The sequence below is a fragment of the Gorilla gorilla genome, chromosome 20 (genome assembly GCF_029281585.2).
Source record: "Gorilla gorilla gorilla isolate KB3781 chromosome 20, NHGRI_mGorGor1-v2.1_pri, whole genome shotgun sequence".
Classification (NCBI taxonomy): Eukaryota; Metazoa; Chordata; class Mammalia; order Primates; family Hominidae; genus Gorilla; species Gorilla gorilla.
In genome coordinates this window covers 44,430,933-44,455,446 of record NC_073244.2, presented here as the reverse complement: position 1 = coordinate 44,455,446, position 24,514 = coordinate 44,430,933, and the positions used below count along the sequence as shown (strand labels likewise).

The window sequence follows — 24,514 nt, the reverse complement described above, 5'->3', positions numbered from 1 at the left end:
AATTGTAAATATCAGTTGTCATGTTGGTCCTTTCCTGTATAGTTTATGCCTTTGCAAAATTGCTTTTTCTACTACCTCAATATAATCCAGTTATCGGCATGTTTTTTTATCTTTATAGTCTTATGACTTTCTTTTAAATAACAGTTTTTGCATAATTATGAAATATTTCAAACACTGCTGTGTATAGTTTAATAGATATCTGTGTATCCACATGGTTTCGTCTTTTATATTTAATACGTTAATTGAGCTAAACTGCATTTAAGAATAATATATAAACAAGGATTCTGGCTTTTCTGCCCCCGCGTAATTACTAAGTGACCTGTTGTCTTTGGAGTAATGTCTTTGCCCCCCATTGTAAAATTCCATTTTTGCTGTATTCTAAATTCCCAGGTGTATTAGTCAGTATAGGGTAGCCTTTGGGGTGGTAACAACAGAAACCCAGATCTCGGTGGCTTAGCACGGTAAAGGCTCATTTCTTGCTCATGCTGCCATCTGTGGCTGGCCCAGTGGCTCTCCTCCAGCAGGGATGCAGGGCTGCTTCCACTGCCCAACTCTGCCCCCTCTGAGGAGGAAGAGAGAGAACATGAAGAATTCACACCCACTCTTAAAAGCCATGGCCTGGAAGCAGCACATGTCACTTCATATTCCTCTTGGGATGACAGTCAGTCCTATGGTCCCAGCCTAGCTGCAGGGAGGCTAAGATATGTGCCCAGAAAGAGGAAGCAGAGTGAACACAGGGCTAGATCTCCACTCGGGGCTGCCTGGGCAGACAGGGTTTTGGCTGCCTGTGGATGTGTGCGTATATGCATATGTGCATGTATGTGTGAATGTTCTTTGGATTGTTGGGCATGTTCAGGCCTGCTGTTCCTGCCATCCGTTACCCTTTCTTCACATGTTTACTGAGGACCTACTGTGTGCTCATCACTGTGGCCAGCCTTGGGTATGGGTGACATGGGCCTGCCTCTAGGAGTGCCCTTCAAGACTGGGAGGGAACGGGAGGGTGCCAGGCTGAAAGTTCTGCAGTGTAGAAGTGTGGGGAGGGACTTGCCTACAGAGGGCTTTTGGTGGTGAGAGGTGGGAGAAGCCCCTTGGGGAACCCAGGGAGATTTCTGGAGAGGGGCGTCAGCCTGGTGCACGGTGGTTTTGGATGGTAACTGGCGGTGAGCAGGAGGTGGAGCGTGGACATCCTCCCAGCTCCTGAAGGGCAGCAGCTGCCAGGAGTCCACTGAGACCCCTCTAGCCATGACCTCCTGGTGGGAAGGTGGGCCAGGAGGGGACCTGTTAAAGACTGGCAGGTGGTTGAGGGTCAGTGTGGAAGGTGTCCGATAGAAGGTGCTAGAAGTGGGTGGGCTTGGGATAGGTGTTGCTGTGGGTCCTGGAAGAGGGAGCTCGGGGTATGCTGGACAGGTGTGTGATGCCCGGGCTCCCTGCGGGGACCCAGCAAAGCACATCAGGAAGCCCGGCATCCACGGGCGTGACTCCCTCTTCTGCATCCTCCAAGCCCTCCTTGGCACTGTGCGAATTTTCTAAATTTCAGTGGGTGGCGCTGGTGAGATGCTTCAGAGTGTGTGCAGGCTGGCGAGTAAAGTCAAGGAACTTCCTGGCTCCTGGCTATGCAGGAGGGGGGCCCAGACCCTCATCACATAACGACCACTTCTGTCTTCAAGCGTGTCTCTTACAAGGTGGGGGCCAGGAGAGTGCTGCCCAGAGCCAGTGCTTTGCCATGATCAGATTGCCGCCTGCCAGGACGGGGGTATGGGTTGCCTACAGGCACTGTCGCTGCTGCACGGATCTCCGGGAGCAGGCTTCACACACAGAATTCCTGCTAGCAATCTACTGGCTTTGGGGAGTAGTGTTGGTGTCATAAAGAAAGGATATTTAACTTTGCATCAATAGGCAAAGAATAATTAAGATATAATTAAAAGCACAAATTCTTCTAATTATTGGCTTTGTATAATGTATATTTAAAAACAAGACATCTGTTAAGGCTTCCTTTTGAATATATCCAGAAGCCAAAAGAGGGTAGCATTTTAATTAAAAATGGATTATTTCAAAACCAGTTTAATCATCCTGTCATCCAAAGACTTAGACTTTATTAATTAGCTATTGATAAATAGGTTTAAGCTACCCCTAAGTTGAATTTGCAAGAGTTATTCCTGGCATCCTCCGATTGGAGGATTTTTTGGAACTTGCCCTGCGTCTCTGGGATGTCAGCAGCAAAGGTTTAGGACATGTGAGTTGGTTCTTAAATCGCCCCTCCCATCCTCTGTGGAGCCAAAGTGGACATCCTGCTGCAGGTGGGGACCGATGGGGGGCGCCTGGGGCTGTCCCACTTCCCCCACCTCCTACCTCTGTGCTCTGTGGCACGAGAGGGTGCTGAGGACCTGGGTGGTGGCATCCGCACTGAGAGGTCCCCGATGGGGCACAGGTGCAGAACATGCCAGAGATGCCATGAGCCTCGACAGCCTCCGCCTCCCCAGCTCCATGCTTGGAGTGCATCCCTGGCCAAGGCACTCCTCTTCTCAAGGCTGATCTCTGTAGGGGCGGCGTGACTGCCACCCCCATTCATCATCTTAAGTAGATAAAGACTTTCAAAGTGATAAATAGCGTTCCTGTTGTTCCTTCAGCCAAGTGTGACTAAAATAACGTTTGGAGTCGTGAGTGAGGATGGAAAGGCTCATTAGAAGAGGGGTTCTCGGCAGTTCACGCCTAACAGCCGGTTCGCTGCCATAAAACACAGCCGCACGCGGTGGAGGGGCCCTGCCCACCTAGGGCCTGTCCAGGCTGGCCCTGACAGATGGCACATTTCGCTGCGTCCTGGGCCTTGTGGTTCCTGGATGCTTGGAAGAACCTTCTCAGAGAGGAGACGTCTTTCACAGGCATCTGTGGTCCTCGCTTCCTGCAGGTGCTGGGGATCTGGGGCTGCAGTGACCCAGCTCCTCCTGTTTCCTCAGTGACCCAGCTCCTCCTGGTTCCCTCCAGCCTAATGGGGTAGCCGAGGCCACCTGCAGCGCAGTGACCACTGGCTTGGCGCTGCCTCCCAGGTGACCAGGTCCCTGTATCCAGTGTCCTGTGCTCATAGTACCGAGAGTGGCTGTGAGTCCATGTGGACAGACTGCTTCTCCTCTCTTCTCCAGAGCCCTCAGCAGAGGACAATAGGGAGGGAACTGGGTACTAGACCCTCAGGATGAACTGAGTGAGTTTCAGGGGCTTCCCAGAGCTGGGCCCAGGTGCGACAGTGCTTTAGAAAGGCATTGATAGGAAACAGCACTTTCCAGAGAAAGTTAGATCTGAAACGACACATTTGTGAAGTATTTTCAGATTGTAAGGCTGAAAAAGGAATTTGATGTTTAGAAATAAAGTAGTACTGGACTCTTTCAAGACAAAACAGAAAAATGCCCTAGAGGGAATCCAAAGCAAAGCACTTGCTTTTTCTAGAAGGGGTGACTTGGGGATTCTGTCCTCACTCTACAAGGTGGGATCTGGGTGACTCCCACTGTTGCCCAGGCTGGAGTGCAGTGACATGAGACCTGAGATCCTCTGCCAAACATGTGTTCCCTAAATATTGAACCTGGGCCTGGCACAGTGGCTCACACCTGTAATCCCAGCATTTTGGGAGGCCGAGGTGGGAGGATCACTTGAGGCCAGGAGTTCGAGAGCAGCCTGGGCAACATAGGAAGACGCTGTCTCTACAAATATAAAATAAAATAAAATAAATTAGCCAGGTGTGGTTGTGCACGCCAGTAGTCCTAGCTACTCAGGAGGCTGAGGCAGGAGGATTGCTTGAGCCCAGGAGTTTGAGGCTGCCATCTGGGGACTTGGGGAGCTTCTGAACCAAAGGCCTCGCTCAAGAACGAAAAACCAGGCTTTTCCTCAAAGAAGCCTTAAGGCGGGATCTCCCAGAGTTAGTCATTCCATGGGACACCCTGGCAGTTTTGGTCAAGTTCTTGTCTCGCCTCTACTATTATCTGCTTAATCGTTTTCTTTCAATTGACTCGTTTTTTTTCCTTTAAATATATGTTTTAAGATGCTTTTTATCCTCGTCATGAATGAAACCCAATCTAATTTGCCATTAACAGACATTAGCGCTTCAAAATAAATACCTAGTGCATGAAGGAAATATGCTAGTGGGGTACTACATAATGTCATCCCGTGGACTCGTATTGTGCTTTGGGAAATGTGAGCTTAAAAGCAGCCCCTTCCCTCCCCTCGCCCCTGCTTGCCCCTCCAGAAAGCTCCCTGCATACCTGGCTTGCTTCCCCCACACCTTCCTGGGGAGGATGGAGACAGGGTGCCAGCGTTCCTTAGAGGGACAATGTGGCCTCTGGGTTGTGTTGAACTAGGATCATCTGCCACTCTGGCAAGCCTTTTTGTTTGTTTGTTTTGAGACTGAATCTCACTCTGTCGTCCAGGCTGGAGTGCAGTGGTGCATTACAGATGTGTGCCACCACGCCTGGCTAATTTTTGTATTTTGAGTAGAGACAGGGTTTCACTATGTTGGTCATGCTGGCCTTGAACTCCTGACCTCAAGTGATCCACCCGCCTCGGCCTCCCAAAGTGCTGGGATTATAGGTGTGAGCCACTGCACCTGGCCTCTGGCAATTCTTTTTGTTTCCTGGTCATGTGGTTTGAGCCTCTCTGGATGTATCTGAGGGTAACCTGGTTTTTATTGTTGTTGTTGTTTGTTTTTTTGTTTTTTTAAAGAGCTGGGGTCTGATATGGTTTGGCTGTGTGGATATTGAATCATGGGGGTGCTTTCCCCCATACTGTTCTCATGGTAGTAAATAAGTCTTATGAGATCTGATGGTTTTATAAGGGGAAACCCCTTCCACTGGTTCTCATTTTCTCTCTTCCCTGCCACCATGTAAGATGTGACTTGCTCCTTCTTGTCTTCCACCATGATTGTGAGGCCTCCCAAGCCACATGGAACTGTTGAGTCCATTAAACCTCTTTTTCTTTATAATTACCCAGTCTCGGGTATGTCTTCATCAGCAGCTTGAAAATGGACGAATACTGGGTCTCACTAGATTGTCCAGGCTGGACTTAAACTCCTGGGCTCCAGCGATCCTCCCGCCTCATCCTCCTGAGTACACCATCACACATGCACCACCACACTGGCCTTCTGGTCCTTTTTAAAAGGGGGAGTTTTTGTTCTAGGGCCAAGAAAGGTGTCATCTCTACGGTCATGGCATGGATTAGTGAGATTGGATCAGACGCGAACAGGTGTTGATCCCAGAATAAGTCAGAGAACAGTTGGCCAATGGTGCTTGTGTTTACACAGCTCTTCCCAGGCCTTCCAAAGCCGGAGCTCCCTCGCTGGCTCAAGGTGCCAAACACAGGTTTAGAGTCACAGATTACGAATTTCCCTCGAGGCAGGTACTGCGAGCTTTGAATTTCTTTCTGTTTTGTGTTGTCAGCCTCCCAGGCACCAGTCAAGTTCTGCCTCTGGTGTCCTGTCCTTCTTCCTGGGAATCAGTAGAGAAGGTACTTACTGGAGGGGGTCACTACAGGGCCAGCTGCTTGGGGAGGGGGTGGACTTGCCCTGAAAGCCCCAGTGAGGGCAGTGGGAAGTCCCAGCACAGGAGCAGGTGACAGGCGCAGCCCCCAACCACCCTTATTATGTAAAGGATTTATCTTTCAACAAGACGGTGCTCCAAGCCAGCACACAAGGGGCAGTTAGTGAAAGCAAAGAAAATAATCAAATGGCATTCTGCCTCATGACCTACATCACAATAAATTCTAGGTTGATTGATTAAGTAACTGTGCAAACAGGAAGCCCACAAAAGATGATAGAGTTTATATAATCATAGGGGCAGGGAACGACTTCTTAAAGGAAGAAGCCATAAAGAAAAAAATGTAACAGATCTAGCCAATAAAAATGTAAATTATCTGTCCAGAAATGCCATAAAGAAAATTAAGGAGCAAAGGGGAAACTTGTTACATAAACGATAGTCAGATCCACTGCCTGTGTTCTTCCTGTATAAATCCCTTAAGGATCAATAAGAAAATGATGAACATTCGCATTTTTTAAAAAAAGAACAAGCCATTCACAAAGGAAGAAATGTGAGGAAGTAGACATATAAGCATATTAAAATTTGTCAGTTCATCAGTGAAACAGTGAAATACTTTTGTGTTTTACCCACCAGATTCCCATTCCTGTGGGCAGACGAGCCCTGTAGTGTGCTGCTCAGGACCCCAAAATCCTTATGAGTGTTCAGGGGTCCTTTTTGCAGAACATGCCCTGAGAATTGGAAATGTGCATTTGGTCAATAATCTCCCTTCTAGGAATTTAGCCCGAGGACAGTGAAGAGGCACAAGGCCATGGGTGGCCATCATACAGAGAGGCAGAAGAAGCCTCCATCTCTAACAGCAGGAAGTTGGTTAAGTAAATTAGAGGCTGTGGTGCTGCTCATACAGCCAATCACTTATTCAGTCACTCAACAGAGGTATACCAAAGACTTCTGATGTGCCAAGCACTGTTCTGGTCTCTTGAGGGATACTTACTACAGTGAACAAAAAGATAAAGCTCAAGCCTAATGGGAGGCTAGAGATGGTTGGATAGATGGATGGATGGATGGATGGATGGATGGATGGATGGATGATAAGTAGGTAAGTAGGTAGGCTGATATAGATGATCATCACCTTGATAGATGATGGATGGATAGATAGGATGATGGCTGGATGGATAGACGATAGGTAGGTAGGTAGACATAGAAACAGATAATTGACAGAGTAATGGATGAGTAGATAGAGTGATAAATGGATAGATGATACGTAGGTAGATACAGAAATAGATGATTGATAGAGGACTAGATGGATGGGTGGATAGATATAGAGAGATGGATGGATGGATAGATGGATAGATAGATAGATATAGAAGGATGGATGGGTGGATAGATAGAGGGAGGGAGGGATGGATCAATGATAAGTAGGTAGGTTGACAGAAATAGATGATTGATAGAGGGATGGATGGATAGATGGGTAGATGGATGGTAGATAGAGGAATGGATGGATGGATGGATGGATGGATAGATGGATGATAGGTACGTAGGAGGTAGGTAGATAGATAGATGATAGAGTGATGGATGGATGGATGGATGGATGGATGGGTAGTTGGATTGCACTTAGGTAGATAGGTAGATATAGAGTGATGGATGGATGGATGGGTAGATGGATGATAGGTAAGTAAATAGATGATAGATGGATAGGTGGATGGGTAGATGGATGATAGGTAGATGATAGAGTGATGGATGGGTAGATAGATTATAGGTAGGTAGATGATAGGTAGATACAGAGTGATGGATAGATGGATGGATGGGTAGATGGATGATAAGTAGGTAGATATAGGCAGATGATTGATTGATTGATTGATGCTAGATAGGGATAGCTAGATAAACATGTCAGATGGTGGTGAGGGTTACAGGGGAGGGAGCTACCTTTATCCAGGGACTCAGGATGCCTCCCTGTGAAGGGGAGGAGAGACCTGAAGGGGGAGAGACAGCATGCTGTGGCTCTCTGGGGTGTACACTCCAGGCAGAGAGAAAAAGCTGTTCCAGTGGCCTGGTGGCAACTTGCCTGGCCGTTCCAGGAGCAGCGCAGAGTTCGACTAAGAAGACAAGAGAAGACGGGGGAGTAAGGGGGAGGTGGGCTGCCGATGGGAAGCCGGGGTTGGTGTGAGCAGAGGAGTCCTGTGATTCTACTTAAGTTGTGGAAGGTTCTGTTTGTGGAGCACACTCTGTAGGAGACAAGGGCTGAAGCAGGGGGGCCAGCCAGACCACCATCACCATTCACCATCCCCAGCCACCATCGCCATCTCCCAGGGGAGAGAGAACCATGGCCTGCACCAGGGAGGGAGTAGTGGTGGTGCGGAGAAGTGGTCAGATTCTGGACATAGTGACAGCATTAAATATAAAAATAGGCCAGGTACAGTGGCTCACACCTGTAATACCAGACCTTTGGGAGGCCGAGGTGGGAGGATCGCTTAAGCCCAGGAGTTCCAGACCAGCCTGGGCAATGTAGCGAGACTCCCATCTCCACAAAACATATAAAAAAAATTAGCTGGGCATGGTGGTGCATGTCTGTAGTCCCAGCTACTCAGGAAACTGAAGGGGGAGAATCACTTGAGCCCAGGACTTTGAGCCTGCAGTGAGCTGTGATTGCACCACTTCACTCCAGCCTGAGCAACAGAGTGAAACCCTTTGTCTAAAAATAAAAATGAAAAACAAAAATAAAAAGTACATACATCTATCTGTTGATAAGGAAAATGTTCTTTGCTTTAACAAGAACCTTCAGTGGGTCAGCCCAGCCCCTGCGCTGGACCGGGCTAGGCTGTTTGTCCTTGCAGACTTGTTTCAGCCCAGTTTGGGCCCCATTCACAGGTATGGAGGGGAGGAAGTTTCAGGACAGTGACCACAAAGATGTGACTACTCAGAAAACCTGTTGGGCTTTGTCTACTAAAGCTGACCCCCCAAAAACCCTCTGACACAGCATTTCCACTCCTGGCTGTTTGCTCAACCAGAGATGCATGCATGGGCCCCAAAAGACTGTACAAGAACTCATGGCTGTACTACCCATAATAGCTATGATCTGGAAACAACCCGAACGCTCACCCACAGAAGAATGGAGAAACACACGGGGGCCCACCCCCGCAGCAGAACACCGGCCAGCAGTGAGAACCAACCAGGGACTGCTGCCCACCTAGACGGGTCCACAAACATTGTGGCAGCAGAAGCAGCCAACGCAGGAAACCATATTGTTTGACTCCATTTACATGAAGTTAAAAAATAGGCAAACTAATCTATGGTGATAGGAGTCAGGCTACCCCTGGGGAAGAGAGACTGACCAGGAGGGGGGCCAGGCACACAGGCATGCGCAAGTTGTGCCGGGCCATTGTGCTGTGTCTGTAGGATTTGGGTTCTTTTCTGTATGTATGTCTCACTTCTGTAAAAAGGTGAGTTTTTTTTTTAATTACAGCTAATCATTTTTATTTATTTATTTATTTATTTTGAGACAGAGTCTGGCTTTGTCGCCCAGGCTGGAGTGCAGTGGTGTGATCTCGGCTCACTACAACCTCCGCCTCCCAGGTTCAAGCAATTCTCCTGTCTCAGCCTCCCAAGTAGCTGGGATTACAGGCACCCGCCACCATGCCTGGCTAATTTTTGTGTTTTTAGTAGAGACGGGTTTTACCATGTTGGCCAGGCTGGTCTCGAACTCCTGACCTCAGGTGATTCACCCACCTCGGCCTCCCAAAGTGTTGGGATTACAGGCGTGAGCCACCACGCCCGGCCACAGCTAATTATTTTTAAAATAATTATTAAATATTAATCTGTGTTTATACCTTTAAAAAAAAATGCCTGGAAGAATGTTCAACAAAATATTGGATAGAGAAGACCTCTGGGTGTTAACACGATCAGTGACTTTTTTTCTTTGTGCAGAGAATTTCTAAGACTTCTCCATGTACATATAAAACATAAGTATATTACAGTCTGATGAGCCAGGGCTTTGGGGACGGAGAAGGAGATAGAATGTTTTATCCGTAACTGATCCGAGGAACTCCGAAACTCAACCTAATCAAGCATGTTGAAAATAAAGGGGAAGATTTGTTAATTGAATGTCATGTTATGTCCTCAGTTATGCTTAATACAAGATAGGCAATTTAGAATTCCCAATTATCCAATTAAAATGCTAATTATCTTGTGCCTTGATAAGGCAGCTCTCAGAGAGGGTGAGCTGCTCCTGTCTGTTGTGTCTCTTCCTCCTGCTGTGACCGCTGCTGTCTTGGCCACTGCCCTTGCCTGTGATTGGCGGATCCCCCCTTCTGGGCGGGGCCTCAGCATCCCAGGCCTCTCTCAGACCCCAGCTCCTGCTTTCCACCAGCTGGCCTGGGGCTCCTTCGCCCAGGACTTGGTGGGCCAGTTGTCCTTGCAGACCCTTTTCTGCTCAGTTCTGGCCTCGTGCATGGGTGCGAGGTCAGGGCTCCTGAAGGCGTTAGCCATGGCATCACCCACTGCCAGTGTTTATGGAGTTGAAGCTTTTCCCTGCATCTTCTTCAGCCTTCACAGCAAGCCCCAAGGTCAGCACTGTTCCAGCACCCACCTACTGACAGACCTGAAGTTTCAGAGGCATCCGGGTCAAGACCATAAGCTTTGCAGTCGGAGACCCTGCGTGGACTCCGAGCCCGAACACGGATTCAGTGGGTTTCCTGACCTCAGCCTGTCATTGTTCTGACTGCAGCATCCTCTGTGCAGTGGGAAGATCCCTCAGCCCCCAAAGGGTTGTTATCATGCTAAATGCTGCAGTTGACTGTTCAGTTTTTCTTACTGGAGCAGCTACACAACCTGCCTCAAGCCTCAGACTGAGTGGGCAGCAGGGCCTGGATTGAATCAGTCTGCCCACCCATCCCCACAGTGCAGTGCCTTGTGGGGCCCCCTGGCAGGAGCTGATTAGTCAGGGAGAGTGATCTGGGCGGCAGTGGGGCTCCAGGAGTGTGACTTCTTCTGCTTGCCCACATGGAGATGGTCCATGCAAGCCCAAGAAGCCTGGCCCCATATACCCTGTGACCATGCTGGCTGGCCTTCTGGAAGCCCTGGTGGGAAGGTGTTGCCCCAGGTCAAACAGTCTCTGTCTGTGGGCCAGGACTGGGGTAGGAGCGGCGGGAAGAGGGAGTGAGGAGCTCTGGGCAGCAGAGCAAGCTGCTGAAGCGGAGCATCGCATCTGCTGCAGACGGCCTGTGTCTGACGCCGCCATGTTGGTGCCGGCTACACGGTGATGCTGACCAGCTCTCCGCTAGCACCAGTTTTATTAATCATGCATTTCTGGCTTTAGTCCGAGGCTTCAGGTCAGTCCCTTCTTGGTGACACATCACGTGAATGCCTCTTGCTCATTTCAGGCACTCGGAGCCTCAGCGGGTGCTCATTCCTAGCTTTCTCTGTGTTTGTCGTCACGCTGGGGCCTGGGGAAGGGGAGGCACGCAGCAGTCCCCCAGTTTACTGCCAAGTCCCAGTACCTGCTCTTTGGAAGACCCATGGGGAACAGTGCTAAAAGAGCCAGAACCTGCCTGGGAGTTGGGGTCCTGGATAGGTCGCTGGTACCACCCAGGTGGCGATTCCAAGGGTAGGGCTTGGGCGCCTTCGCCTGTGCCTTCTGATGACCCACTGGTCACCCCAGAAGGGCGTGGAGCAGCTTCCCTCCTTCCATGGGAATTCAAGAAGAATGTAGTACATGCTTCTGGTTCCATGCAAAAGGAGCTATGCCGGGGCTCCACTGGTAGAAACATCTGGTTTTGGCTCCAAGTCCTCCATAGTAGCTGCTCCCACTTTGGGGACCATAAGACACCCTCTGCTCAGCCCGAGGTGTCTTAGGGCATCCCCTGCAGGACTGCATGGCCCTTACTCTGAAAAGGATTTTCCCTTAGTAAGTGGTGTATCATGTTAATTACACAATTATGGTCATGTGTACCCAGAAAATATCGCAGCAATTACTTAAAATAAATGTGAATTATAAGCAACTTAGTGCTGAGACGACTATACACAGCACAACTGCTTGGCCCCAAACATCATGAGGTACTTCTCACTCTCTGTGGCTCTCTCCCTCTTACGTGCCCCAGTCCTGGGCGCACCCCGGGAAGGCGGGGACCCTGGATCAGCTCTGTGAGGGCGAGGGGCAGCTGTGAAGGGATGGTGGGCACAGGCCCCCTCTGTCCAGCCAGAAGCCTGTCTGTGCGCACGTGTCCCGGTAGCTGGTGCAGAGGACACACCTCCGCGTTTTTGCTGGTGAACATCCTGGAGATGCTGGGAGTGTGTGGGCCCAGGAAGGACTTCTGTAGAGAACTTGGCTGCCTGGAGGGTGCGGGAGTGGGTGTCCGGGCCGTGGACCTATGCAGATTCTGTTTGGTTTTAAAGGAATAGTCAAGAGGCTGTTTCTCAAAGCCTGGCACAGGATGCCCATGACCTCCTCTCCTGCTGCCTGAGGAGGGATCCCCATTCTCCAGCCTCCCTCCAGGCCTCTGAACAGTGACCACGATGGCTAGGTCACTGTACACAGAGCTCCTTGGGTACCAGGCACCATTCTGTATACTCCATGTATGTTAAATCATTTGACTGGCATAGCAGCCCTGGGAGGGAGGCACCACTATCATCCCCATTTTACAGCTGAGGAAACTGAGGCACGGGGAGGCCATTCAGCTGGCCAGCAGCAGAGCCAAGATTTGCCCTTGAGGTTGGTGTTGAGTCCCAGAAGGCTGGGTATGTGGGGCCCGGAGCAGGGAGCCCAGCACAGGGACCGGGGTGCGGAACACACTCTCCCCACCTCAGGTTTGTAACCCCATGTCCCAACTACCTGCTTTCCTAAGCCCTCCGCCCAGCTGAGGGGGCTCTACCAGCTCTGCCCATTTTCACTCCCAAGCTTCTGTTTCCGGCCCAGCCTCCCCTCTCCACCTCTTGAGTACCAGAGATCCATTGAGGCCCAGCCGGGGAAAGGGAATGATGTGGCCAGGGCCACCCCTTACACTGCCTCACTAACCTCTTCGGCGCTACCCCATCCATGCTTGAGGCACATAGCTTGGCCGACACTTGCTGCCAGGCAGCCCTTCTACCGCTCTCTGGGCAGCTGCAGCATTTTTATAGGACTGTGACTCGTCTTCATGTTAGGTGATAAACTTCTGAGGGCAGGAGCTGGGCCGTGTGCCCAGGAGCGCTCCATGGGCTGGATTTGTGGGTCCCAGCGGGAGGCCCAGCGACGCCGTCTCTGGGGACCCCATTCCTGCAGATATGGGTCTGGGAACTTGCTGCTCCTGCCCCATTTGTCATCTCCTGGCACTGACAGATGTGCCTGCCCCCCCGACACTGCAGTAACTCCATCCACCTCGTTATTCACCACTCATGCAGGTTCCCCCAGGTTGCTTAAGGGCTCTCTCACTTATGCCTGGATACAAGCCTCTTCTACCCGAGTCTTGCCTGGGAGAAATTTATAGGTGAGGGTGTTAGAGGAATGGCCACATAAGGAAAAACAACGGGGCCCACACAGCAGCCGGGATGTCGTTGGCTGGGACTTAGGCAGACCACGGCCTCCTCTCAGCCAATCAGGAAGCCCCTCCCTGCTGCTGGGGAGGAGGTGTGCGCTGGGCTTGAGCCTGGCTGGGGTGTGTGTACCACCCCATCCGCCTTCCAGGTGAGCAGGAGGGAGCAGGGGCTGTTAGACCCAGCTGGTCTGGGGCTGCACGATGTGAGTCATAAATTTATGGAAGGAGCCTATGGAGATGGTCGCAGTGGGGCGGTGACACTCCTGCCTGTCTTGCTGGCTGCTGCCCTCTGCTGGAGAGCCTGTTCCAGGTGTTAATTATTTTGGGTGGGCAGTAGCTAGCCTGCTCCAGGGATGACTTGGCTGGACCCCTCCTGCCTCGCACTTGGAGGAGTAGTGATGCTGCCACTGCCATGGCATGTCGGTCATCCACGGGACAGGCTGTTAGCCTGTCCTCATAGCCCGCACTTGCTCCTGGTCATCCCAGCACCACTCGCCAAGCTCTGGCCCAGCTGTGCGGGGGCACACGTTGCCTCCGCATCAAGCATGGGCCCCAGTTTGGAGTGTCCGCCCCTCAGTGCTCACCGCTTGAAGATCAGAACTGTGCCACGCCGGGCTCACACGTGTCCACAGGCCCCCTGTGCCGCCACATCTGCCCAGAACTTGGGTGCCCTTGTGCGTCCACACCCCAAGCCTAAAGTCTGCAGAAAACGTGGGCTCGTTTTGCCCACCTGTTATTGCCACCAAAGCACCAGTGTGTCCTCAAGTTGCGTCAGAAAAGGTCATTTAAAACAAAATTCAGGACTGAAGTCCACTGTGAAGCATTTCAGCCTCTTTTAGGCTGGCATGAATATCCAGCACGTGGTGCTCCTCCTCTTTTCAACTCCTTCCTATGGAGCAGTGTGTGGAGTTGTCAACGCGGCCGGCAAAGGTGACCAGTGTCTGGCTGCACTTTGCAGGTGAAAACTGGGTCAGCCTTTCTTTAGTTTGATGCTTCTGTGAGCTGTGCCTTCTTGAAAGCACTATTTTTTTCTTAAAAAGCAGCAAAGGCATTCAAAGACAGTTGTCTCCACTGAGTGGGTTATGCAGGGGGAAGCTTGCTGCAGGCGAGAGAGCCAAGTTTCCTCACTGCCTCCCCTTTCTGATTTTTTTTTCTTGTATTGATTGATTGATTTTTTAAGAGCTGGGGTCTTGCTGTGTTGCCCAGGCTGGTCTTGAACTCTCGGCCTCAAGCAGTCCTCCAACCTTGGCCTCCCAAACTGCTGGGATGACAAGTGTGAGCCACTGCGCCCGGCCTGCCGCTCCTTTCTTGTAGAATATGTGAGTTCCTCTGCACATGCGGATGGCATCTCTGTCCCTCTGCCTGTCTTTTCTGAAGCCGGCCGGTCCCAGTGCAGCCCGTGGTTGTCTGCAGGTCACTAGTCCCACAGAGGTCCGCTGTCCCCATCACGTCGAGAATGACCATGTGGCCTCTGAGGTTCACTTCTGTCGGTGCAGGACCACATCTCACAAAGCCAAGGGAGCACCCCTGTTCCACGGCGTGGGTCAGGCCTCTTCTCGGGCTTTCTGGGAGGGCGCCACAGAGGTGTGAAGTGGCTTCTGAGGCCGCCTGTCTGGCCTGGCGCACAGGGCTTGCCATGTGGGGCACTGCCCTTGCCTGCCTTGGTAGGAACGTGCCTGGACTGTGGCGAAACTCAGGGCTGAGACTCCCAGGAGCGAGGTGGAAGCGGCCTCCTGAGCGCTTGCACCACGAATACGGGGGCGGCTGAGGAGAGGAGCATGTGGCTTTCTTGCTTCCCTGGCAGCTCCTGAAATCCTTTCTTTTCAGGAAATATTTCACTCGCAGATACCCAATTATCCTGTGAGGTTTGGAAGGCAAGTCTGAAAGCCGATTGAGTCTACCACAGCCGTTCCTGCATAACAACTGCTTAATATCCAATCATGACAATTATACATAATTTGTGTTGACAGTGCCTAGAAGATGAAACTCCCTTGTATGGACGTTCTCTAAGGCAGGCCTGGAACGTGCAGGGCAGGACCGCCATGTGGCGTGCCCTTGGGCGGCCGCAACGACTGCCCTCATCGGGGGTGGGCGGGTGGGGGCCACCTGGGCCTGTCTCACGTGGTGGCAGGTGGACCAGCTGTGGTCCGGCAGGAAAGCCGTTGCCGAGGCCTCAGGGAGGGGGTGAGGGCAGCTCCCCACGATCACACCCCTCACCAGCTGGGTTCAGTAGAGGAAGACCAAGGCAGAATGGCTCAGTCCCTTGGAGCTCAAAGATCCATGCAGTGACTGTGCTACCATCCGCCATCCTAGAGGCCTCCCCGGTGCTGGTTCTGGGCTTAGCCTGGGGCCAGGACTTGTCTTTCTCTCCAGACTTGGCTGTGGCCCTACCCGCTCAGAGTGGGAGCTTGTAGAGCGGGCCCAGCCAGCAGGCAGCTCGTTCCAAGGAGGGAGAAGCAGGATGTGTGCCCCAGGCCTTGCCTCTCTCACATCCCTGGAGACCACCCTGCCCTGCCCCACCTGCAGGAGGCCTGTCCCTTGCCCCTTCTGCCCACAGCTCCTGTGCCCTCTCCCCGGGTGAGCGCAGGCCGTAGATCCAGCCCCTCCTGGCAGGGTGGGTGGTGGCCTCTGGGCACGGAGTCACAGGGAATCACTTCCTCCAGCTCTGCAGAAATGTGTGGCCTCTGCCCCAGCCCGGCTTCCCACAGGGCGCAGGCTCCAGGAGTCCCATCTGTCCTGATGTGCCTGGAAAGCCACTCACCATGGCAGTCAGTGGAGGCTGGCGAGCTCCTCTGGCAGGTGGCTGCGCCCTGCTGGGCCCCCAGCTTCTCTGTCACTCCACACTGGCCTCTGAGATTCTGCAGCCTATGACTGACCCCCAGGCTGTAAGCCTCACAGACTCACACTGAGAGTTTGGACCATTGTGGGGCCACGGCAGGGGAGGCCATGGGCCGAGGGCCTTCCCTTGGGGTTCATGGGGCTCGTGGAGTGGGGTGTGCCTGCTCCTGAGAGACCCTGACGCATCTCTCCCGCTGCAGCCTCTTCGAGCACTACTGCTACTCCCGGGGCGGCATGCGCCACAGCTCCTACACCTGCATCTGCGGCAGGTAAGCGGGGCACCCTGGCTCCCCTGGGGGTGACCAGTGGGAGGAGGTAGGGCAGTTAGTGAGTGGGGGGCTCCACCATCCCCCAGCTCAGCCACACTTGCTCACTCACACACCCACACCAGCGCCCGGCCCAAGCTTGGAAGTCGCTCCTCCCTCCCAAGACTCCCGGAGCTGAGGTGGCCTCTGCCTGCAGGACCTGGCACTGGGTGAAGGAGGGAGCATGGCCTGCCCACTGCAGAGGGGCTGCTTGGCGTCCCCTCCCTCCTGTCCCCAGCTGGTCAGCACAGCAGCTAAGCATAGGAAGGCCACTCCTCCACACGGGCACACACACAGCATGTGGGGACCGGGCTGTGAGCTCAGGCTGGGCAGCTTCTGTGTGCAGCAGGGGTGGAGTGTGGAAGGGTCAGTGCAGAAAGTGGTGGTGGTGTGTCTATGTGGGTGTGGCTGTGTGGCGACCAGTGCTGCTGTATGTGGGTGTGCATGTCACTGTTGGTGTGCCTGCTCGTGGCACATGGTGCCGAGGGGCAGGGCTCTGTGTGGGTGTGTGCACTTGGGTGTGTGCCATCAACACCTGGCTGGGTGTGCTTGGAGGCACACACATGGTAGAAATGACAGTGATATGGGATCATTGCCATGCTGTGTGGGCCATGCACAGCGGCATGTGTCCCTTGGGGTGTGTCTGCCCCCACATGCGTCCTGGCTGTGGGCGTGGCCCCCTCGTCTCCCGCGCTCTCCCAGCCAGTCTCCCTGCTCTCTGCCCCTCGGGTCTGGCCCCTGCCCGGCCAGGATGGAGCCAGGCAGCTCTGCCAATGCGCACGTCCCCAGCACATGAATAATACATGTGAAATCTCAGTCCTTGGAAATGTTCTTCTCTGGTGGATGGAGAGAAAATCATTATTTCTACTTTTATGATTCCCAAGACTCCTGAGCAGGGCCATAAATATTACACCCAGGTGGGGGTTTCCTTCCCCCCTTTGGACAGGCTTAAAAGTCCTTTTTTTCTTAAAGGCATCGCTCATTAGGGAAGCCTTCTCAGGCAGAGGAGCGAGGATCCTCTTGGTTTCCTCTCTCTCCAGCCCAGTCAGGACGCCAGGGCAGCTCCAGGACAGCCGGGGCCTTTTCCATAGAGGCCCTCTCCCCTTTGGCCACCAGGAAAGGAGGGGTTCCGTAGGGCCCTTCTCCAGGCCCAGGAACTGCTGTTCCCCTTTTTTGCTCTTTTTTTAATTTAAAGACAGGGTCTCCCTCTTTTGCCCAGGCTGGAGTGCGGTGGCATGATCATAGCTCATTGCAGCCTCCACTTCCCAGGCTCAGGTGATCCTCCTAGCTCAGCCTCCTGAGTAACTGGGATTACAGCTGTGAGCCACCTAACCCAGCTAATTTTTTTTGCATCTTCTGTAGAGGTGGGGTTTCGCCATGTTGCCCAGGCTGGTCTCGAACTTGTGGGCTCAAGTGATCTGCCTGTCTTGGCCTCCCAAAGTGCTGGCATGACAGGCGTGAGCCACCACACCCGGCCCATTGCTAAGTTTTACATGTGTTCCACATGATGCCCACGTCCCAGCCCAGAGGGCAGCCGCCTAACGACGCCTTCAGCCAGGAGGCTCTGCCCGCAGACTGAGGCTGGTTGCCAGCCATGTGACTGCGGGGTGACAGGGCCACCATGTCCCCCGGCCTCACCTCTGGCTGTGGACCTGGTCCAGCCACGCCTGGGCCTGTGCTGGAGGTGGGGACAGTGCTGCTCATGGGCAGGGGATCGAGCATCCACCCCCTCCTCCAGAGCCTGCTGCAGAAGAATGGGCTTTGATCACCCTCCCCTGGCTCTTTGCAGTGGTGAGAACTCAGCCGTGCTACACTACGGACACGCTGGAGCTCCCAACGACCAAACAATCCAGAATGGGGACATGTGGTAAGTAGGGCCAGCGGCCCTGGCTCTGTGTGTGAACAGCCAGGCCAAGGTTGGACTCAACTTCAAGATGGCCCAGAAGCCTCTGGGTCCCTGTCCTGAGAGGGCTGACCACAGCAAGTCCCTGGGCTTCTTGGCCCAGACTTCTCTGCCAAGGCTATCGGCCTGCGTGGTGCCTTCTCCAGGGCCAAAAGCCTGCACCCCCTAGGGAGCACTGAGAGCGAGGGTGCAGGAGAGGGGCCCCTGATGGTTTCCTGTGGGCCATGGGATTGTGGGCTCTCTGAGGGGGCCTGAACCATCCCCAGCCTCTGTCCAGGCTGTCCTCTCCATTCAGGGGGCACCACGCTCGCATCTTTCTGTCTTGGTGCCAGGAGGGCAGGCCTCTTGGTCTGGAGCTGGGAAGACCGCAGGGAGCCTCCCACGCTCTGAAACCTGCCATTCTCCTGCTGCAGGAGCCCGTGGCCTCTGCGGCGCTGCGTTCAGCAAGTCAGCAGTGCTGACCCGTGGCTGCGTGCAGGGCTTTCCTGAGCACGATGTGCTGTGCTCACAGTTCTTCTTAGAAGCCACGACAAGCAGATGTGGGCAGGCCCTGCGGCCTCCGCCCCTCGGGTAGTCTTTTCTCTCATTGGAGGACTTGCAGTCCTACCCACAGCCCCTCGGTGTGCAGGGCAGAGCAGCTGGGCCGCTGCCCTGGGGCAGGGAGGGGGTGTGTGAGTACTTGCAGCCTGGCCTCTGCTCAGTCCCTCCGAGTTCTTTGCCTGTGCCCTGCACGTCAGATGTCAGCCAGGGCCAGCCCAGGCAGTGCAGAGCTCCTGAGAGCTACCCCAGTGCTGGGGCCCTGGGGCTCAGCCACAGCCACGCAGGCCCTGTCTTGGCCTCCAGACATTTCACTGTGGTCACTGACTAGCAGAGGAGGTGCCTTGTCCCTCCCAGTTCTTTGGTGCCCTTTCTTCTATGGCAGATACACCCGAACAAGCCTCCTGCAGAGCCCTCTGCCCCCCAGCAGCATGGCATGTCCTCTCAGGCCTGCGTGGCGCCCAGCTGGGCTGCCTCCGCCTTCCCATCGAGGAGCCACCCCAATGTGCCAGCTCCTCCAGCGGGAGTTCCCATGATGGCTGCCCACGGGCCTGGACCCCGCCTCACCCTACAGCAGGTAGTGGTGGGAGCCCACCCCCCAGAGTCCCCAGCCATGCCCACTGAAGGACAGGAACACACATGCCCAGACCTATGGACTGACAACCAGCTGCCCAGAGAGCTGCCGAGCGTTGAGCTGTCAGGGCCGAGTATTTGCAGGAACACACTCAGTCTCGGGGTCCTCCCTGCCCTTGGGCACATGGCCTGCTGAGACTGCCCGGGCTCCCCGCTCACCCAGGTCCATAGCTGATGAGCTGTTCCAGCTCGGGCCATGCTGGCAGGAGCTCAGCTCAGACCTTGGGTGGGGTCAGCATATGCCGCCGCAGTAGGGCTGTGTTAGGAACATGGCAGGTTGAGGGTGCAAGCGGAGGCAGGCCAGTGGAACCGCCGCCCACTGTGCGCTGGGCCTCAGTGGACTCCCTGGCCTACCCGACAGCACTGGCTCCACGGATCCTGGTTCACTCTGGCACCACAGTGAGCCCCACAAATGGTGGGCCAGTCCCCAGTCCCCCCTGCGTAGCCACCGTGCTCGGGGCTGGGAGGGTCAGAGCGGAGCTCAGCTTTCCTCCTACATGCCTGGGGCCACAAGGTGACTGGGCCCTTCTTCTGGGTCTCTGGATTTTCTCACCCACTCCTCACCCTGATCCTGCGATGTAGGCACCTCACCCCATGTGTGGGCCAAGGAACTCAGACACAAGGAGGGCACAAGGCCCAGGTGTGAGGCCAGAGGCACTTAGGGAAAGAATTGGCAAACTCAGACTTGGCTCAGCAGGGGACTAGAGCAGGAGAGGGGGTGGCAGCCCTGCCCCCATACCGTGGACCCACCAGTGGCTCCAGACACCACCTGGCGTCCTGAAACTTTTTAAGAGACGGTCTTGCTCTGTCTCCCAGGCTAGAGTGCAGTGGCACAATCATAGCTCACTGCAGCCTCAAACTCCTAGGCTTAAGAGATCCTCCCACCTCAGCCTCCTGAGTAGCTGAGACTACAGGTACAAGCCACCATGCCCAGCTAATTTTTTTTACTTTTAATATTAAAAAGACAGGGTCTCACCTTGTTGCCCAGGCTGGTCTGGAATTCCTGGACTTAAGTGATCCTCTTGCCTCGGCCTCCCAAAAGTGCTGGGATTACAGATGTGAGCCACGGTGCCCAGCCCTGAAACCTTTTCTAAAACTCTTTAACCCTGTAGCCCATTCTGGCTGGGCCTGGAGGACAGGACGTGGGAACCCAGTCTCACGGCAGAGGCCACATCAGTGGGTCCTCACAGTCCAGGGGGCACTTCTGGGTGGCTGGAGAGCCCTGTGCCAGAGCCACGTGGCCATGAGCTTTTCTCCTCTGTGGGCTCAGCACACCCCAGAAGAAGTGACTGCTCCTTTATGACCCTCTTTATCTGCCCCGGAGAGGGTCCTGGCATAATCCCAGATGCTGTGGCCTCGGCCCTCCGGGACAGCACATGGCACCTGCATCTCCCAGCTGCAGCTGTAGAGGCAGGAGTGATCCGAGGATGTTAATGCCAAGTCCAAATTGGTGATTTGATTTTTCTAGTGCTAACTTTGAAACGTAGCCAGTAGAATAATTATGAGTTTATTGTAGTCAATTTATTATGCAGCATTTAGAACAACATGTTTTGTTGATTACTGCTACTGCCAGATTGCTGGTGGCATTTATAATCCATTGTTGTATTGAAATTGATCTGCCGAGCGCCTACTGCGTTCGGTAAATAATAAATCAGTCTGTTATCCCAACATGAAAGCCACGATGCTTCATCCTAAGGTATGAAACTAAAGCATGAGCCCAGCGTAGAATTCCCCCGAAGCCGAGCGCCTCCTAGAGCAGTGCGCCTACTGCAACGGCCTGCTCTGGGTTTTAGTCCTTTGACTGGGGGAAGACACCCCAGAGATATTTTAGCTTCTAGGAATGGGATTTTGTGGTGAATCAGAGCTGGTCCAGGGCAGCCAGATTATACAGCTGTACTGCAGAAGGGTGGGGGGTACTAAGAGGAGGCCAGCCTTTTCCATCCCTCTCTCCACAGTCCCAGATATGAGCACTCCCCCAACACGCACATACATGGATACACACACAGGGAACCGACCGAGGCTGTGCTGCGTGGCAGTGATCACAGTGTAAGCCCCTGGTGGCCACCTGGCACAGCGTGGGCCCTCTTCGGGCAAGAGCAGCAGCCCCGGTGTCCTCACCGAGCTGGGCAGGCCAGGCCCTGATGCCCACTTCCAGCAGCTGGTTCTGCAGCACAGGCTGGAGGTGGGAGCCACAGGCAGAGCTCGGGCCAGGCCTGGTTTATTCTCAGACAGCTCCCGTCCCGTGGTTGTCCTGTTCTGTGTCTTCGACCCAAAAGTGTCCTCCATCATGTGTACACCAAGCGGGGTTTGGGGCTGGCTAGGCCCCCCTCCTACTCCTCCGTCCTTACCCTTCCAGCAGCTTCCCTGGAGCTAGGCTGAGTCCACTGTTGGCCACAGTCATGGTCCAAGAGGGCCTATGAACCAGACACCCTGGTTCCTGCTTCAGGTCAGGCTTGTCAGCCAAGGACTGAGACAGACATCCTGAGGGCCGTCCCTCACCCCCAGCCAGCCACCCCCGGGCCCCTTCCCGCTTCTCTGGGTGTGATGCCGCCACACCCACTCGCATGCACGCAGGGGTGAGGGACGGGACTTTGTGGTGGCTGCATACACCCTCAGCCTGGTTCAGAGCCAAGCGGCCCCATGTGGGGCCTGTAGCCGCCAAGCCTCCGGGGATTTTGCTGTTGTTCTCAGAGTCTTTTCCTGCTGTGATCCTGGGGTTCGCCATGAACCCCATCTCCAAGTCACTGTACCAGAGGGGCCATTTGCTGCTTTTTTTGTTTTCCTTTTTAAACCCCTCAGGCAGACCTTCAAGAACAGGGTTACAAAAGCGCAGCACACTTGCTAATTAACACTTTCAACATGTTCACACAGATTGAGGTGCCTGAGATCACTGGAGGCCATTCCTAAGTGGGAGGCCCCAGAAGACCCCTCCCCACTCACTCCAGCCCCGAACAGGTTTGTGTGAGCACAGAGGTGGCCAGGACTCATCCCCCTGCTTCTCCTGGTCGTCTTCTGAGCCCCCATGTGCCGCCCCCCTCCTTCCACAAACAGCCTGGGCTGTGGGCACCAGAGCCACTGCAGGCCAGCAAGCTTCGCAGCTAGGGCAGGGGGCGCATGGTCCACGATTCTGGGAAGCAGTGTGCCCAGAGAGGGCCCATCCCTTGCAGCACTCCGGGCCTGAGGCCGCCCCAGGTCCCAGAGAGGCTCACCCCACAGGGCAGAGGTGGAGGGCTCTGGTTGGGAAAGCAGCTGGGACACTCCTCCTGCCTCCCTCACTTCCCGATCAGGTGGTGGGGGTTGGAGGGGGGCCTTAATCTACTGTGGCCCCTCGCAGAGTTTCTAGAGCACGTGTCGCAGGATGCCCCAGGCCTTGGTTGTCCCAGTCGGGATGCAGCTGGTGGGCAGCAAGCCTGTCCTTCCAGCACTGGCCAGAAGAGGGCAGTGTTGTCTCAGGACGATGGGCCAGGCCTCACCCCTGCTGGGCCTGGTCTTTTGTGTTGCTCCTGGGCATGGGGGGTGGGTGGCCAGCCTGGCTAGGAGGAGAGACCTGTCCCAGCCCTCACACTCAGCAGCCACCAGTGCCCTCTTCCCCTCCTTCCCTGCCTAGATAATGGCGAGACCTCGACCCTGCAGGCCGTGGGGTGCCCGCTCACCCAGGACCTCAGCAGCCACCTTGACCTCACATGGGCCCTGCAGCCTGGGATGCGGCCAGCCTGCTCCTGCTGTCTACTCAGCCTGAGTCTGTCTGCCACCATCGCGCTGCGGCCCCCACGGGTGGCAAGCTCCTGGGGACCCCCTTGCCCCACTCCACCTGGGGCCCAATGCCTTGGTGAGCTCCAGGGTAGAGCGTTGCCCCCAGGCCTGCTCTCTGCTGCCTGGCCCAGCCCAGCTCTCCCCCACCACCTTGCTGTTTCCTCCGAGGGAGACTTGTTGTCACCAGCCAGCCCTGCCCTGAGCACTCTGCGGTCTTAAAGACATGCTCTTGGGGCCACAGAACGCCCTCAGGAGGGTCCAGACCCACAGGCATGGCCGTCCCATCCCATCCCAGTTAGGAGCGTGCTCTCCATTCTCACCCATCCTCATACACATGGACAGGCCTGGTTATGAGCAGACACCTGCCCACGCGTTTTCGGTTTGTCTCTTGTTTGTGCTTCGTGGCTGCACCCTCCTCAGCTGATGTCATGACCCACAGTTTGAACAGCACTTGTCCAGACATCCTGGGTGCTCCCAGACATCATGAGACACTGGTCACCAAAAAAAGCAAAATACAGCATGTGCTGCGCGTGTGACTCTCCCTCCCGCCTGCCAAGGCCACTGCCCTGACGCCCGGGCCTCACCCCACTGTGCTTTCCTGGCAGCTGTCCTTGTGTCTCACCCACCTCTGGACGAGGCACCCCACAGTGCTCTTCTGGGACCCGGGGCCCCTCACTGGTGCCGTGCCTCTGTCCATGTCATGCATAAAATGGCAATGCCAGTTCCCTCCAGGCACCCAGGAGGCCCACAGCACGCAGCTGCTCCCGTCACCCACCGCATGCACCAGGGATTGCTGGCTCTGGGGACCAGAAGCTGCTGCTGTCATGGGCTGGCGGCACGGGCAGCTTTCCTGTCTGCCGAGGCCCTGGAGGAGTGGCCGTCACACAAAAAGGGGGCAGAGATGCCCAGGAACGCACTGGAGAGAGGTCCCCTTGGTGGGTTAGGCCATGGCACGGGGAGCCTCAGGGACTCCGAGTGGTGGCCTTTGTCCCTGCTGGCCACGCTTGGAGCTTGGCACTCCACAGAAGGCCTGGCTGGGAGCAGGCAGCCGGCCCATGCACCCTGGAGACCACAGCTCGCCACCGTGTCTGCAGGGGCCACCCACTGGGGCAGATGAAGGGAAGAGTGACCCATACGCCTCCCTTTCGGTCTCACACTGAGGAGAAGCAAGGGCTTCCTGCTGCTCAGCAATCCCCCAGCCTGGCCTGGGACACTGACCAGGGCAGCTGCACATCGGAGTCTGCAGTGCTTCTGCAGCCCCGAATATGAGCGCGTGTAAACTGTTGGATTGAACAGCTAAGAGCCGTGCCACTACTCAGGAGATTCAAATGAAACTGCAAACCAAGTCCAAAGTGGCTCTCATATAAACATTGCAGCATTTCCCCCAGAAAACTGTTCCCAAGCCTTCTGTCACTGGCCGACCCATCTTGGAGGCCTTCTGCCTCTGGGCTGGCGGGTCCCTGCCATGGGGCCCAGGGAGGGTCTGGGTGGGCCAGTGGTGGCAGGTAGCCCAGGCCCAAAGCTACC

The 24,514-nt window shown here is 54.7% G+C and overlaps 1 protein-coding gene across 2 annotated transcripts in view; it reads left to right on the top strand.

The window, feature by feature from the left end:
- The window catches only part of PEPD (peptidase D), a 136,167-nt gene that overhangs the window by 93,431 nt on the left and 18,222 nt on the right, over positions 1 to 24,514 (top strand). For both annotated transcript variants that reach the window (XM_004060461.4, XM_055368905.2), the window contains exons 10-11: positions 16,057 to 16,125; positions 17,951 to 18,028. In XM_004060461.4, the coding sequence (XP_004060509.2) occupies positions 16,057 to 16,125; positions 17,951 to 18,028 (147 nt within the window). The remainder of the gene's footprint in view (positions 1 to 16,056; positions 16,126 to 17,950; positions 18,029 to 24,514) is intronic.